General features: G+C 41.4%; 1 protein-coding gene across 1 annotated transcript in view; it reads left to right on the top strand.

Moving 5' to 3' along the window:
- The window catches only part of LOC138625563 (transmembrane protein 132D), a 273192-nt gene extending 257754 nt beyond the window's left edge, over nt 1–15438 (top strand). Inside the window, exons 8-16 of the mRNA XM_069706563.1 lie at nt 864–927; nt 1153–1284; nt 2167–2244; nt 5126–5188; nt 5962–6090; nt 8250–8378; nt 8540–8839; nt 8973–9244; nt 10809–15438. Of these exons, the coding sequence (XP_069562664.1) occupies nt 864–927; nt 1153–1284; nt 2167–2244; nt 5126–5188; nt 5962–6090; nt 8250–8378; nt 8540–8839; nt 8973–9244; nt 10809–11436 (1795 nt within the window). The 3' untranslated portion in view covers nt 11437–15438. The remainder of the gene's footprint in view (nt 1–863; nt 928–1152; nt 1285–2166; nt 2245–5125; nt 5189–5961; nt 6091–8249; nt 8379–8539; nt 8840–8972; nt 9245–10808) is intronic.
- The last annotated feature ends 333 nt before the right edge of the window (nt 15439–15771 follow it).

The following is a 15771-nucleotide window of genomic DNA, read 5'->3' as shown; positions in this document are numbered from 1 at the left end:
GATAGGATTTGCATCCCTGAGGAAAGGCAACAGAGAACCCTTGCATAACACCGCAGAACTTGGTGTTTAGTGTCAGATCATTAACAACCTTAACTTGAGGTGAATTATTGCTGTCCTGGGATCAGTAGCAACGTTGTGCTCTTCAAAAATCCCTTTTTTTTTTATCTTTAAAAGTCATTGAGATGTGATTTACAGACACAAATCTTAAATGTTTTTTCAACGAAGAGAAGTTACAATACTTTAGAAAAAACTGTACCAGACATACTGCAGCTACCCTTAAACAGTATGTACTACTGCATGTAATAAGTATACAATTGGGACATACTACTTTGCCATGAAAATGTATCTTGAACTTTGACCCTCTTGGTGATATCCGTCGCAATCCGTGCGAAGGATTGTGGGTCAGAACAGCTCGAGTAGCATGTTGGCCTGCGTACTGAAAAAAACGGCCAGATGTAGTCGAGCATCCTGGTACTTTTGGCGTACTACATTTGACATACTATGTAATGATACATACTCTATCTTTTTTCTGGTGTACTATATAGTATGGTAGTATGGATATTGGATCGCACACATAGTTTCAGCAAAGAATGACGCACAGACCAGCTACATCTAACATAACTTATTCACCCAGGCCTTCTAATAAATGCACACTGTCCGAGTAAAGTGCTTTAAACATGTTGCACTTGGATTACAAGCTGAAGGGTCCTTTCTTTGACTGAGAGTGTAACCTGCAGCAGAGATTATCCACTAGATTAGCTGGAGCGGTGTGTAGAGGAGAAAAGGGGCATTTAATTACCAGATAATCTCACCCACTCTTCATTCTTTCTCTTTTCTGTCTCATTTATCTCTCTTCTTCCCAGACCTACAAGAGACAGTGAAGATGATGAGGATGACGACAGGAAGGGCAAAGGCTGCACCCTGCAGGTATTATTTGATTGGTTTTCATGTCACACTTTTGCTGGTTCTTTGATCTGTTTTTTTTTTATTATATTTTTTTTTATGTCGGTATCACTGAAAACCAGAAAAAAGACTGCTGCTCTGCTACATACTGAGGACAAGATGTCGCTGCTTCTCTATTTATTCAAAAGCTAACAGTGAAATAAGAGCCCATTGTGAAGTCTAAATATGACCTTTCTCTTGACCTTTCAGTACCAGTACGCTCTGGTGCGGGTCCTCACCCATTTCGTCGCAGAACCGTCCGACCCAGGAGGAGAGATGGTCTACATGTTGGGTGCAGACTGGCAAGCCGATATCACTCACTTGGTTTTAGACCAGCTGAAGGTAGGAAAACACGCAACGCCCACATATACGCACTCGTAGTTTCACCAAGTCATCCATGAGGGAATTGTTTAACATTGTAGGATATTAAACTCATTCGCTTACTGAGACTTAAATGCGAGGATCAATACCACTTTCCTGTCTGTGCATTAAGTATATAGCTAGAGACAGAAGGGGATTAGCGAAGTTTATCATAAAGACTGGCGGCAGGGCGGAGCAGCCGGGCCGGATCTCCCAACAGTACGGCTACCTCATCAACACGCTGTTACTTGTTTGTTTAACCTGCACGTAGACATGAATGTAAAAATAATCATTTGTGCTGTTAGAGTCACACGCTGTCACAGTTTCCTCAAAAACAACTCTTTTTTTTTCTCTCTTTCACCCAATATTTCTGTGCTGTGGCTCTGCTGGTTGCCCGGCAACCTCGCTGCGATGATGGAGGAGACTCCGGGAAGTCACTCCACCTGGCTGTCGTTTGCCAGTTAATGAATTACAGCTCACAACTCCCTTTTGAAAACAGAAAATACTTTTTTTTTCTTTTTTTTTTCTACATTGCGGTTTATGTGAATTTATAAATTACAGGTTAAAGATGCAAAATACAAAGTGACTAAAAGCTTTGGAGAGAGCCAACCTGGTGCTTTACCTGTGTTTTCATTGTCTATGCTAAGCGAGGCTAACAATCTCCCAACTCTCGTTCCATACTCGGTTTCACTTGATATGAATCTTGAAGAGCGATATCTTTCACAAAATGTTGAACTTTTCCTTTAACTCTTTTAACGTAAGCACTGATGTTCGACTTTTGATTTTGTCATGAGAATAATTTGATGAAGCATTAATCCAGTGCAACTTGTAGTTGTGACTGACGGCTGTTTCTGTGCTCCGCAGGTGGAAGATCCTCGTATTGCCAGACTAATAGACGGACGCATCTTAATCGGGCGGGACCTGGGGATCACCACTATACAGGTATGTCCTCCCGCTCTGTTGTCTGTCACATCAGTTCACCTGTTACCATCTCAAACCACAAAAAAAACCAAAACATGTTCCTAATTGAGTTATTCTATTTAGCCTCTTATCCTGGGAATGACATATTATATAATATTAAATAGAATGCAAAATAGTCAAATACAAAAAGTAAAAGAATCCTTCAGTGGAGTCGGATTTCGTCTCTTTGCTTCTGCTTTTATTTTGAAGATTTGAAACCGATCTCTTCCCAGAATACAGTATTTGAATTGAATTTTATAGATTGAGAAAACCCAGGTATATAATATACTGTATGTATCGCTTGACGGACAACAAGTTCAGAGAAAGACTGTCGAAACAGTCTGAGCGCCATTGGTACGTCACACTGCAGCCATAGGCGCTCCTCTGATGTAAACGCTGTCCTCTTCCTGTCCATCTCCTGCAACTACAAGCCACCCTTGCTGGGTTGTTACACAATTAGCCACAATTAACTGTCGGATTTGGCCCCGACATCTCAGCGTGCTGTTCGGCAATTATAACACATGCACACGCCGAGCACTCGTACACGCGCCGAATCCCAATGAGCCGGGCCGCCGTAACTCAATGTGACAGCGGAGGACAGTCCTGTGGCTTTCCTGTTCGTCTCATTCGGAGCGCATACATTTTCACGACGGCTCTGAAGAGTGCGTCGCGTGCGTACCAAAAGTAGGTTGGCGCCGAGCTCAGCGCGGCAGCGGCTGGATATCTTGGGGATTTTTTTTGAGAACAGCTGAGTGTGCATTAGCTTCCGTCCAACTGGGGATTGGCTGCGTTCATGCACGCATACGCGAACACACGCGTGCAGATGCTCGCGCATGGACAGCTGTGCGCTGTTTGGGAGCCGGGAGAGAGAATTTACCCAGCTTTCCCGTCGAGATGCCAGAGTCGACAGCCGTCATTTGATAGTTTGACATTTCAATTTTACTCCCCAGCTCCGTCTCCCCGAGTCTCGCCTCTCCCTGCCCGCCTCTCCCTCCTTTCTCCTCCCGTCCCTCTTTCTCGCCCTCTTGTTCTCCGTCGGTCTTGAGGAGCAATCCCAGAGCCGTCAATCATTGCATTTTGTTACCTCGCTGAGGGTGGGATTGAGTTTGACGCCTCGACGCGTTCGCTGAAAGATTTTCTTTGTGCACCAATCAGATCTGCCTCCCCTCCTGTCGCCGGGTGGAGAAGTACACTACCACACTGGTGCTCCTAATCTCATCACTGTCTGTCTGCTGCTCCTTCTCGCCATCTGTAGCCCAATCTCTTTTCATGCTCCGTCTTTCTGCCCCATCTCACTTTCTGTCCTCCTCTATTTGTCACTGTCTCACTCCCTCTGACACCTACTCCGTATATTTCTCTCCCGCCATCTCGCTGGCGCTCTCCCTCTCGTCTCTCTTAGGTTTAGTTCTTTAGTTTGGGCCTTGTTGTCTTAGTTGAATGCTGACACACTGGAGCTCAGCTGGGAGGCAGACGGGAACGCTGTGTATGTGTTCTCATTACTTAGTCCCTGTTACGCAGTGTGATGTTAAATGACAGCAGCGACGTTTCCAAGCCAACATTTTCTTGACGCAGACAGTATCAGTATCTTCAGCTTTTATACGTTTGTGTTTGTCTGTGTGTGTTGAAGACATGGTAGGTAACATACTGTGTAGAGTGCAGAGTTGACTCACTTGATCAGCCTGTGTGTATGAGCTTTTTTTAAGTTTAACAAAAAAATTTAAAAAAAATGTATTAACAGTAGGGTAGCTGTGGTGTTGCGCCTCTGGGTATTACACATTTGATGACTCTATATACAATCTATATGTCTTCAAGTAGTGCAGTTATTAATAAGTACAGGAATCTATAGAAAAACAGTTCTGTATCACGGAAAAGTGTGTCATACACTCACCTGTCCACTAAAGACATTTGACACACTTGGAGTCCTCCAGACGTGAGAAGAGCACAAACTTAAACACAGGCACATTTTCTTGTTTGACAAGTAATGGAATGACATCTTAAGTCTCATAATGTTGCACTCAACAGTGAGGTAGTATCTCACTCAACGGAGGTAATGGGACGAAGTACAGAGTTCACTGACGTGAGGGCGTAATAAGTAAGTAAGGAAGTTGTGGACTTTCACCTGGGAGAAATTTCGGACATGACATTGGTTTTTTTTGGAGTTTTTTAATGTTATTTTCATAATCACAACTAAAAAAAAAAAAATCCCTAACCTCCCTTTTTTCTTTCTTTTTTTTTTTTTAAACATAACCACTGGTTTCCATATGTTTTTTTTTACATGTGACACTGATGCATCTGACGTGGCAAAGAAGGACTGAAACTCTGCCCTCTATTGGACATGATATGTATTACACACTTCGCCGTGATACCAGGTTGACAGAATGCACTATACAAAGAAGTTTCAGTCCAGAGAGTAAACATGTAGACCTCAAAGTAAAATGCTGGTGGATATACATGTCCCAGACAGTGTTCAGCTCTCGTATGGTCCTGGGTTAAAAGCTGTTTTTGAGTCGTCTGCCAGAGGGCAGCAGGTCAGATGGCGTCCAGGCTGGAACGGGTCCTTCAGTATGCTAGCTGCTCTGCTAAGGCACAGAGAGACCAATAAGTCCTACAACGGTGGCACTGAACAGCCGATGGTCTTTTCCACTACAAAGCAACCGGCGTACCATGCAGTGACATATTTATTATTCTGTAACATTATGAGACGCAAGATGTCATTCCATTACCTGTCAAACGAGAACATTTTTAGTAAGGTGTTTTTTGTTTGTTTGTTTGTTTGTTTTACTACAAATGACATGCAGGTAATTTAAATAAAAACAAAAAAAATGGTTTTCAACTCTGTGTGTTGTTTGATCTTTCGTTGCAGGTTCTGTCCCCGCTGTCTGACTCAATACTGGCAGAGAAGACTGTAACCGTGTTGGATGACAAGGTACCATAATATTGTCCTTCATTTTATGTATTTGGGATGTAGGTGCCTTTTATTAGCGTGTGTTATGATTGTGTGATCTTCAATCCTATGTTGCAGATCACTGTGGTAAACAAGGGAACACTATTGAGCTTAATAGCATCTTAAAGGAAACAGCGTCCAAAGTCGCTCGCAGATTATGTAAACACGTTTATTAGTCGACATACAAGTACATATTAGTCCGCATGCAAGGCAAAGCACAGGCACATTTTATTGTAACATATTTAAATGACTGACAACTATTTTTTTCATCATGCGATGTGTATATTTAGTAACTGTTGTCTGTACTTTGGACTTGGACCAGTTGAAGTTGGATTGTTTGGGCCTTTTAGCAATACTCCTGCGTACCACCAGATGGAGCATCGCGTTTAACGCACCACAGTTTGGCAATCACTGATTTACGATTTGCTGACTCTTATCATGGTGAATGTCTTAACATCGCCAAATATAAATATGGTATACTATTCAATGTGCTTAGTTTTATTTTGCCACTATACTATAGTACTGCTTAAAGTGCCATCGTACCTCCAACGTTGATGACTCTATCCCACCTTCAAAGTGATTGCAGTATCATCTAACATCATAAAAGAATCGTTCTGTGGTACCAAACGTAATCTCTTCAACAACCGTCCCTATCTCCTCCTTTCTAGCCAGTGAAAGGAGAGAAAACAAGTGGAACTCAAACTTTTTCACTGGCTGCTTCTGTAAGTGACGTGCAGTAACTCTTGTTTGTGTAGGTCACCATCACAGACCTGGGAGTCCAGCTGGTGGCATCTTTGTCCCTCAGTATGGCGCAGAGTCCTGGAAATAACCAGGCAATACAGCTGACAACTACAGCTACAGACCTGCTACACACACCTAAACAGGTAATACGGAACAAATTTACACACACACACACACACACACACACACACACACACACACACACACACACACACACACACACACACACACACACACACACACACACACACACACACACAGTCTGACTACTAATCCTAACGCTCACCTTAAACCAAGTCGTCTCACAAAAATGTAATGATTTTATGTTGTGGACTTTTGTTCCCAATAAGAAAATGTAACTGTTTAAACAGATTTGTGTCCCCACAAGATGAGTAACACACATCCTCACACAGGGATCAAAAACATGTCACCCCCTACCAACTTTTCATGATACACACGATAAACATACATACGGCAGACGCCTCGCTGCCTTCAGGTTTGTATCACACACATAAAGTGCTGGACTAAACCCTAAGCTGTTCCCGTCTCGACAGTAATACCCCCAAAAGGTTGTAATCACAGAACTTAAACAGTAATTCTGTGCTGCTAACATCATCTCACTGTTATCTCTCCCATAATCCGTTTCTAATTAGGAGTGTGTAACTGCTGGGCTGCAGCGCTCTTCAGCAGCAGTTACAAGCACCTAAAGGTCTACAGTTATTCCTTTATGGAAGTACAGGCCTGGAATACAATACAACCAGCAAAAAAAGAAATCATAACTATAGATGTGATGAATGTGTAAAACAAATTGAAAAATATACATTAAAATGAAATTTCTTTTCTTACTCTAAAGACAGTCACTTACATCTACATTCATATTATATTGCTAGTGTACCATGTTACAAGCTATTCTCGACTCTCTAATCACATTGCCGGGGGTTATTTTATCACATTATCTCAAGCTATTACCCCTCACTCTTTTGTTCCCCCTCCACAATCCTTTCTCCCTCAATTTCTTTTTTTTTTTTAATTAAACAATACCCCACATCATAATTTCTATCTGAGGGCTAATTGGACGAGAAGCAGCTCATCACAATGAAGAAAATACCATTCCGATCCGGCATTTTATTCAAAGACTCATCAGGTTTTATCTGCGTCATTCCGCATCACCTGCGGAGACGATGTATGGAGAGAGAAAGTAAGGAGGAGAAGAAAAAGGCTGAAAAGATTTTATTTTAAAACACACAAGACTGTAGGGAAAAGTGGGGAAATAAGGGAATGGAGAAGGCAAGGAAAATGACAATTTAATGTGAAAATAAAGGGAGGGAAAGAGATACAGCGATGTTCCTCAGTGATGTTGGATCTTAATTACTTTTGTAAGAAGGTTTTTGCTGTTATACCCACAAAATATTTTTCTGTGTTCTGATTAAAGCAAGCAATTTTTTTTTATCGAGGGAAATTAGAGGGACAGGATCACTTAAAGACAAACGGAGGAAAAATATACTCTCGAAGCTTAGTTTTTTTTTAATTTGCAACAACATATTGCATATCTACAACCACTTGTTGCTTCAAGGGTGTCAGAGCCAGTGGCACTCAAAAGCCGAACCAGCTGAAGTGTCTCTGCAAAGCCCCGGAGCCCCTAAAGTTGGTTGTTGAGAGGATGTTGCACAAACCGCTCAACATAACAGGCAACACTTCACATCCCCTGCACGGCCTGCTGGTCAGACAGCAGCGTGTTTTCAGTCAGAGGCTCCGCTGCAACAGGGGCCGCCACAGGAAGTCATTCTTTCCCACCACAACAACAATATACTGTATGAGGACTCCCCTCTGTGCCGGGACGGGAGACTCATCCTCTGAGTGGCAGCGCACATTCCACATGCAACACTGTAATTTCCCTTTTGGAGATCAATAAAGTATCCGTTGGACTTTTTGTTCAAATCTAAATGTAATTTGGTGCAGCTCTAAATAGCAAATCATTGGAACAAATGTGGATGTGTCACTGACAATGCTACATGCTTTCTTCCCTGTGGCCAGTAAACGGGTATCAATGATGCAGATATTGTTTTTGACCAATCATAACATGTTGACATTTGACTATAGCTCATGTCGCAGTGAAATTTCTCAGCAGCGGAGTTAGAAAAGTGGGATTGATCAATAGTTCACTGCGACCTACAATCAAACTTTTTTCATAAAAGGCTTTCAGAGTTTCTTACCTCTGTCCAAACTGCTACTAACGCACTTCTCTGATTGAATGATCTTTATAGATCCTTGAATAGCTCATACTGTTATTTCTCTTATTCAGGAAGCCGTGATCAGTGCATGGATCCAGTACAGTGACGGTTCAGTGACACCGCTTGATATCTACGATCCCAAGGACTTCCTGCTCTCAGCTGTCTCATTGGATGAAAGTGTTATCTCTGTTACCAATCAGGTACGGGCTGCTTCCTTTCCCTGATGTAAAGTTAAAGCTGCGTGAAGGATGCCGTACCATGACATTTATACAAATCATTATTTGCAGGAAATTCGGCACAAAACGTAACTTGATCCGAATGCCGCATGTTTGTTCACCTTCACGTTGTCTCTGTCAATCAGGAGCAGCACTGGCCGATTGTGGTCGCGGAGGGTGACGGACAGGGGACGCTGGTTCGCGTCGAGATGGTCATCTCTGAGACTTGCCAGAAGTCCAAAAGGAAGAGTGTGCTGGCATCTGGAGTCGGGAATGTGCTAGTTAAGTTTGGAGCAAAGAGTGAGGAGAGAGGAGTGATCGGAAGAGGTGGACTGGAGGACGGCGGAGGGATGGACAACAGCACCAGCGAGCAACGGACAAAGGACGGAGGAGAGTGGAAGTCCAACAGCGCAGCAGTGGACCGAGAGGAAGGAGCCATGAGGAAGGTAGGAGGGTTTTGGAGATATTTCTAAAACTATCTAGTCACAATTGGTGGACGTACTTCACTTTACCTCCTTTATACTAAATTTATTTAATGACAAACTTAACCGTGTACATGTGTTAATTTCCATTTATCAGGTTAGCACAACAACCAAGAGCACAGTAATCAACCGTGCTTCAGGTGGCAAAGCTGCCAGTGGTGGCAGCACCAGTCGAGGCAACGGTCCCAACCAAGCAGGGGACTACAGCAGCTTCCCAGTGCAAGTGGAGGTACCAGGGAGCGGAAACAGCGAGCTGAGCCAGACCACCAGAGGCCTGTCAGACCTGGAGATCGGCATGTATGCCCTTCTGGGAGTGTTCTGCCTGGCAATACTGGTCTTCCTCATCAACTGTGTCAGCTTTGCTTTCAGGTAAAACACGTTCGTATTTGAAGTGAACGCTTTGAACCTAACATAAAAAGTGTGCTGTAGGTTAAAGATGTGGTACATAAGATTTAAGTTATATCTTGTAATACCACTTTGCAGGTTAGGAGGTGATAGTGAGTCACTGTACCGTCCAATCTTTTAAGCACTTTGGGGGAATTTTGTGTATTCTTGGCCCACTCTTAGTTAGTAGTTGGCTTTTTTCTTTTTATAATTCATGATTGTAAAGTAAAATGGTATGGAGTCAGTTGTGGATCAACAAAAAAAAAAAAATGGCAATTGGTTAAGATAATCTCTGCACAACAATACATGCACCAGATGTCTTTGAGCTGATGTCAGAAACAGATTTTCTGCAATTTCTTCGTATTTTTCGGATAATCTTTGTTATTTTTATAATGTTTGAAACGAAAAATATTATAAATTGTATATTTAAATAGTAAGGTAGAGTTACATCATGGTTGATAAATCTGGAGTGTGGACCACGACGTGATAAAACAACCAATGTTAATAGGCAATTTATTTATTGGCTAAATCCAATCAATCACTTGTTGTTTCCTATCCAGGTTTTTTTCAGTTTTATTTTTCTTTATTGAAATTTTATCGTTCGCCTAATATTCTGGTCCAAATAGAGTACATGTTGTTTGCTTAGCACCAAGTCAGGACAATTTTACACAACCTTAGGTTGACCTCAATGTTGATTATAGACGGCCCTCACCTGCTAGTTTTCTTTAAGTTTTCTTTGGACCTATTAACAATATTTTGCAGGGCGAATTTGATTCAATTACCTGATTGTTATCTGAATTCTCTGTCCATCTGCAGTCATGCCATTATCTACCGTTCTACTCTCTAAATAGAAAGACAACAAAAATTCCTCAAATCCATAAAGGTTGTTAAATATGACTCACAATAATGCTTCCTAAATTAGCACCCTTTGTTAGGTTTAGGCACAAAAGCCACTTAGATAGGATTAGGGGAAAGATAATGGTTTGGGTTAAGATGCTGACTTGAAACATGTCGTGCCTTAAAATTTAAAATGTTCTTGAAGTTATCCAACCTACATCGTCATAGCAACATTAAATACAGTTTTAAAAAGCTGTGCCAACACATGGTTGCAACAAGAGGCAAACAGCGGTGTCCTGCACCCAAGTCTACTGTTGTATCAAACACCCAACCTGCCTCCTCATGGAAAGGAAAAACTCACGTTTTACAGACATCATCTGAAATGTGTCTCTTTTCTATGTGTGTGGCTACCATGACAATCAATCCTAATTGGCATTGTTACCATGGTTCCCGCATGTAATTTTAACACATATTGTGCTGCCACCATCACAAAATGTGGAGTTAAGTCGTCGTCATTTCACATAAGGTCAACGGTCATTTGATTAAAGGACGCTCCACACCAGCTTGTCGTTATTTATACGACTGCTGGAGGTCGCTTAACTTTAAAACTTAACAGAGGATACTTGATTGAGTGCGCTGCTTGCACAAAATGGTCAAAAATGCCCATTTTCTATTTTTCCATCACCGATTAATTATCATCTTTCGTCTGCAGATATCGTCACAAGCAAGTCCCAGTGCTGGAGGCGGGAGGCAACATGAACCACGCCCATGACTGGGTGTGGCTCGGCAATGAGGCCGACCTTCTAGCTGACCACTCTGAACAGTGTCAGGGCGGCCTGCCTGATGAGTGCACCACCATCATCGACCGGAACGAAGGAGCATACGAGGAGAACAAGTACCTGCTGAACGGGGCTGGCAACACCTTGGTGATGGGCGTGGGCACAGGCATGGGCACCATTAGTCGGAGTGGTGGCATAGGGGGACACCGGGGCATCACCCATGGACAAACCCTGCCCAGATCTGTTCCAGAACCGCATCAGTGCCTTTCAGCAATCACTACCGGTGGCAAAGACGTCATTGGTCAAAAGGAGCATCTAAATAATTCCCCTCGGGCCACGGCTGCAGCCGCGGTTGCGGCCGCCAAACGTAAACGAGTCAAATTCACATCTTTTGCCACCGTTCTGCCCAATGATAATTCAGGTGGAGGTGGCCCATACGCCAACTCTTCAGTCCTGATGACCAATGGGAGCGAAGATGACATCAAATGGGTGTGCCAGGATATGGACCTAGGTCAGTCTGAAATCAGAACCTACATGGAGAGGCTACAAGACAATCTGTGACTGATGGGAAAGAGACTGTGAAATGGAGGGGCAGAGGATGAATGCAGGAGGGAGGACGGACAATGAGTACAATTCACCTGTAATGCCTTTGCAATGGATTAATGGAGGGAGAATAGGAGGATTACTAGAACAGTAAAGAGAACATAAAGTGTGGTAAAGAGTTTAGAACAGACAGTGTAAGGGATGCTTACGTTTAGCTCCCCTTTAGTCTACGGAAACCATAAAGTCATCACTAGTTGACACTGAAATTAATAGTAGCAAACAATAAATAACATTCTGAGTTTGTTTTGTATTATTTATTGTGAAAATATTAGTGTAAAAATCAATAATAAAGTCATTATTGGTTATGAATGTTTACTTTCAGAATACCAGTAGACCATTGTATACATACATTATACAGTTAATTCAGGGTATGTTATTGGACAGACATTATTAAGCCACTATACATGTAAACGAGGATGACGAGAACTTACATCAAGTCTTTTTTACTCATATGTTGTATTGCCAACATTGGCTGTGGCTGTTGATTAATTTCTGATTTAGTTTTAATATACAAACCTGTCATTTTTCTGCCAAGTCTGCTGAATAATTACATAATAAGTCCCAGATTTCTCTGGAGAATAGGGGCACATCAGAGATACTATCTGTTCTTGTTCGACCATGTGACCCATTTTCTTTGGGCAATGCTCATAAGTAACATGTGAAATGTAAAAAAATATATATATATTCCGAGTACTCAACTAGGATCCAGGCATTTCGCAGTCCCAAGTGGGAATTTCCATTTAGCTCTGTGTTCAGGCAATCGAGCTCTTTCCTCAACCAACAGAGAGTGCCGAGAATCGGAAAACGATGTGTCGTGCAAAAAGACTGTTTCTCCCTTGGATCCAAGACAGAGGCATTTAATCTTGCACAATTACAAACAGGAAAGACATTAGCCATATTTAAGGCTTAATTTCTGTTTCCTGAAACCCTGTGGCCAATGGCGGCTCTCTCCCCGTATTCACAACCAATCCTGTTGTCCCCTGGCCTCTCTCTCCTCGTCTGTGATTGGACAGCAGTAGAACCTTTGTGAACTCAAACACAAATACTGTCTGTAACCTAAAGGAAGGGGGACGGCCTGAGGTGTCTCGCATTAAAAGGAGGCTGCTTGAGCTTCGCAGAGCCTGACTGAACACTTCACAATGAGGATTATTTAAAACAAAATGTATCATGTAGGCAACAAGACAGACCGTGTTTTACATGGAGCTAACAGGATGTATTGAATGACATTACGATATAAATGAAAATGGAATGAATATCTAACAAATAGATATGGGTTCATGAAACATCTTGCTGAACCGTATTATACTTCTTTTTTTTTTTTTTTGTTTGTCCTTTTTGATAAATGGAAGGTTTTTGATTATGTTTTTCCTCATTTGGGAAGATATTAATTGTAGCTTTTTATTTAGAATTGTATTAAGATTTTAAGAATATATGATTCCTTTTTTCCCCCTCCTTGATATCTATTTATTTAAATTGACAATTGAGAGGGTGAGGAAGGAAAGAAAGGCCAAGGACATAGACTGAAAATAATAGACCTGCTGGTGAATGATAGCACATAGAAGTGAAAAGAAGGAGACAGAGCAGGCAGAGGTTGCCTCACCTTCGTTAAGCTCAGGTGACGAGTCATGAAGAACCGACAATAACAAAAAAAAGGAGAACTGTAAGATTGTTAAGATTGCAATATTTATTTATAAATGTGTTACTGTTTCAGAGTACACTGTATGTTGTAAATAAATAAACATGCTTCAAAGTGCTTGTGAATAAGATTGCAGGTCACTAGCCAACGACATGGTGATATTTTGTACATTTTACAGTGCAAATATGGTACACAATACTATCTACCACCACAATGTGAAAGTGATCTTATTGGTTCTTTTTCTAAAGATGTTTCCTGTCTTTGTTTCAAGTATTGAATGAGTTCTTGTCTTTGTACAGGGTAGGAAACCTCCATAAGGAGATGTAAACATGGAGCCAGTCCGTCATTCATCACTCTCGAAATTTGTTTGAGGATGGTGAGTCTGAGATTTCAGAAAAGAAAACCAAACCAAATGTCAGGATTTTGATCAGTGGGCTAATCCAAGAGACCACAAAGGCAGAAACTGGATTATAAAGCATCTCTGTTTTTCAATTATTTGTTAACCAAGAAGCATAATAAAAAAAATGCACATTGAAATCACAGCCCAGTTTGTTGGGTCTGAAACTGAAAAGAAAAGAGAGCTTGAATAGACACAGGTACGAGACCTGAGCTGACACCAAATGGGGGAACAAAAATGGGCTGCTTTGCCTCCACCAAAGCAATAGATAATTTGACTGAAGGTGACAACTGTGCTGTATGTTCTGGACACATTACTGTGTCTAGCCTACTCACATACTCAACACAGTTTCAAGACTGCTGTGATCAAAAGGATTAGTCGGTCTGAGTTTAACAGTCACTGAAGGTCTAAGTGTAGCAATGCTCTATGATGAAAAACCCTTTTGACTCGTAACATGCTGTTAGTTTTAATCATATTTTACAGCCTTGGACACCCATTCTTCCTTTTTTGTTTGAAAACTGTATGGATGTGAACTAAAATAAATAAAAAAATACAAGGCTATTTTTGAGTTTATTTTGAAGGTATTTCAGCTTGTATTTGATACTAGAGGAGGTCAAATCTACCCAATGTAGCCACAGATGTCAGTGAAGGACTGTGATCAAGTCCATGCTTACTGAACTACTGCTTAGCTTCACTGGCACGAAGAGGAATTGTTTTTTTTAAAGCATAAAAGTTCTTCAGTATCTTTGCGACTGTCAGAGGTCAGGAGAGTAGTTGGTTGAAAACTGGAAAGCAGAGTTTTGTGTGTTAACTCATGTTAATGTGGTTCTACCAGTAACATTAAACAGATCAAATCTAATGCAAACGTCTACAGTACAAGTGCAGAATCAAGACCACAGTTGTTTTCCACATTCTCCTCAGAGGCTGTTTTGTTGGAATACAGCACAATGGATGCTGTGTATCTGCTGATAAGCCATCTCCCAACAGAAATATATTCATATTTCAGCAATAGATTTTTTTTGGACTGTGATATTAAGCCAAATCATGTAATACACCTGTCAGTCCACTAGAGAAAACCGTGTCAGTGTGGCGCTTCTCCTCGTCTAGGCGTGGAAAGTACACGCATGTATGACCAGGGTCGAAGAAGGAGGTCATGTGATGAAGTACAAAGAGTGATAACGTTTGAGTAGAGAGGAGGACTGAGGTGGAAGGATGAAACAAACACAGGACTTTAACCCAGATGACTGACGTTCGAGTTAGTGATAAAGCAAAAATCATGAACATTGGCGTCTGTAACGTTACTTACGCTAAAACGCACATTTACACATTTAGACCCAAACCTAGATATTTTCCGAAACCTAACCACATGTTTTTTGTGTGTGTTTAATGACACAGTATCCTCTATTGGACTGAAGGGTGTATTACACACTTTGGTGTGACATTGGATATTTATGTAGCACAAAGAAATGTGAGGACATTGCAGCTAGGAAGGTAAAATGTGCATGCTGTATGTTTGGTTCTGACACTGATCGACATTCAAAATAATGCTTGACAGGAACATTTTGTTTCCTCTTAGTTTACCATTGCAAAACAGTTTTATAAGAACATAAATCTGCTGAGAAAGGTTTTGCGACAGATGGATGCTGCAGTGCTGCAGGGTTAACCCTGTTAGATGTACTTGTTAGGCTTTGTGTCCACAGAGGATCTACATTTATAGTGCTGTCTTATTTTTGTATTTTTGGTTTTTGTTTTCACAGGAGTTTTCAGCCACTGTAGAGGCCCACCATACCTGTGAACATATTATATTAGAACCACTTTAATTGTGAATATGATAACAGCATCTCTCAACCTAGTTGTTTTCAGACCAAAGCATATAACTTCTGAACAATTCCTCTCTGAACAGCACTTGTTCAGCGAGCCAGCAAGAAAAAGAGGCAGTGAGTCTGACTGAGCTGAAATAGTCCAACCTCATAAACAAAAGAGTTTCACTCCACAAATGGTGTTCAGCTACTGTGTGTAGGTACAGCGGGAGGAACACATGGGTTGAACATACCACAGGTAGAGGAGGTGCTAGTTGGATATGAACCCAAAATATTTTTCCGGTTAGTTTGTTTTTCTTTTAGCTATTGTCATTGTTTAAACATGGATCATGGAGGCCAATAAAGACCCATAATCAAAAACTGACAGTCGCTTCTTTTGTCTTTTAATTATTTTTTTATTGATTAATTAATTCAGTCAAAATAAAATAAAAATCCTACCA

The sequence above is a fragment of the Brachyistius frenatus genome, unplaced genomic scaffold (assembly GCF_029030835.1).
Source record: "Brachyistius frenatus isolate BFR_SWC_R1_liver_20210118 unplaced genomic scaffold, ASM2903083v1 Contig_63, whole genome shotgun sequence".
NCBI classification, from domain to species: Eukaryota; Metazoa; Chordata; class Actinopteri; family Embiotocidae; genus Brachyistius; species Brachyistius frenatus.
The sequence above is the reverse complement of the archived record's forward strand: the minus strand, read 5'-3'. Positions and strand labels throughout refer to the sequence as shown.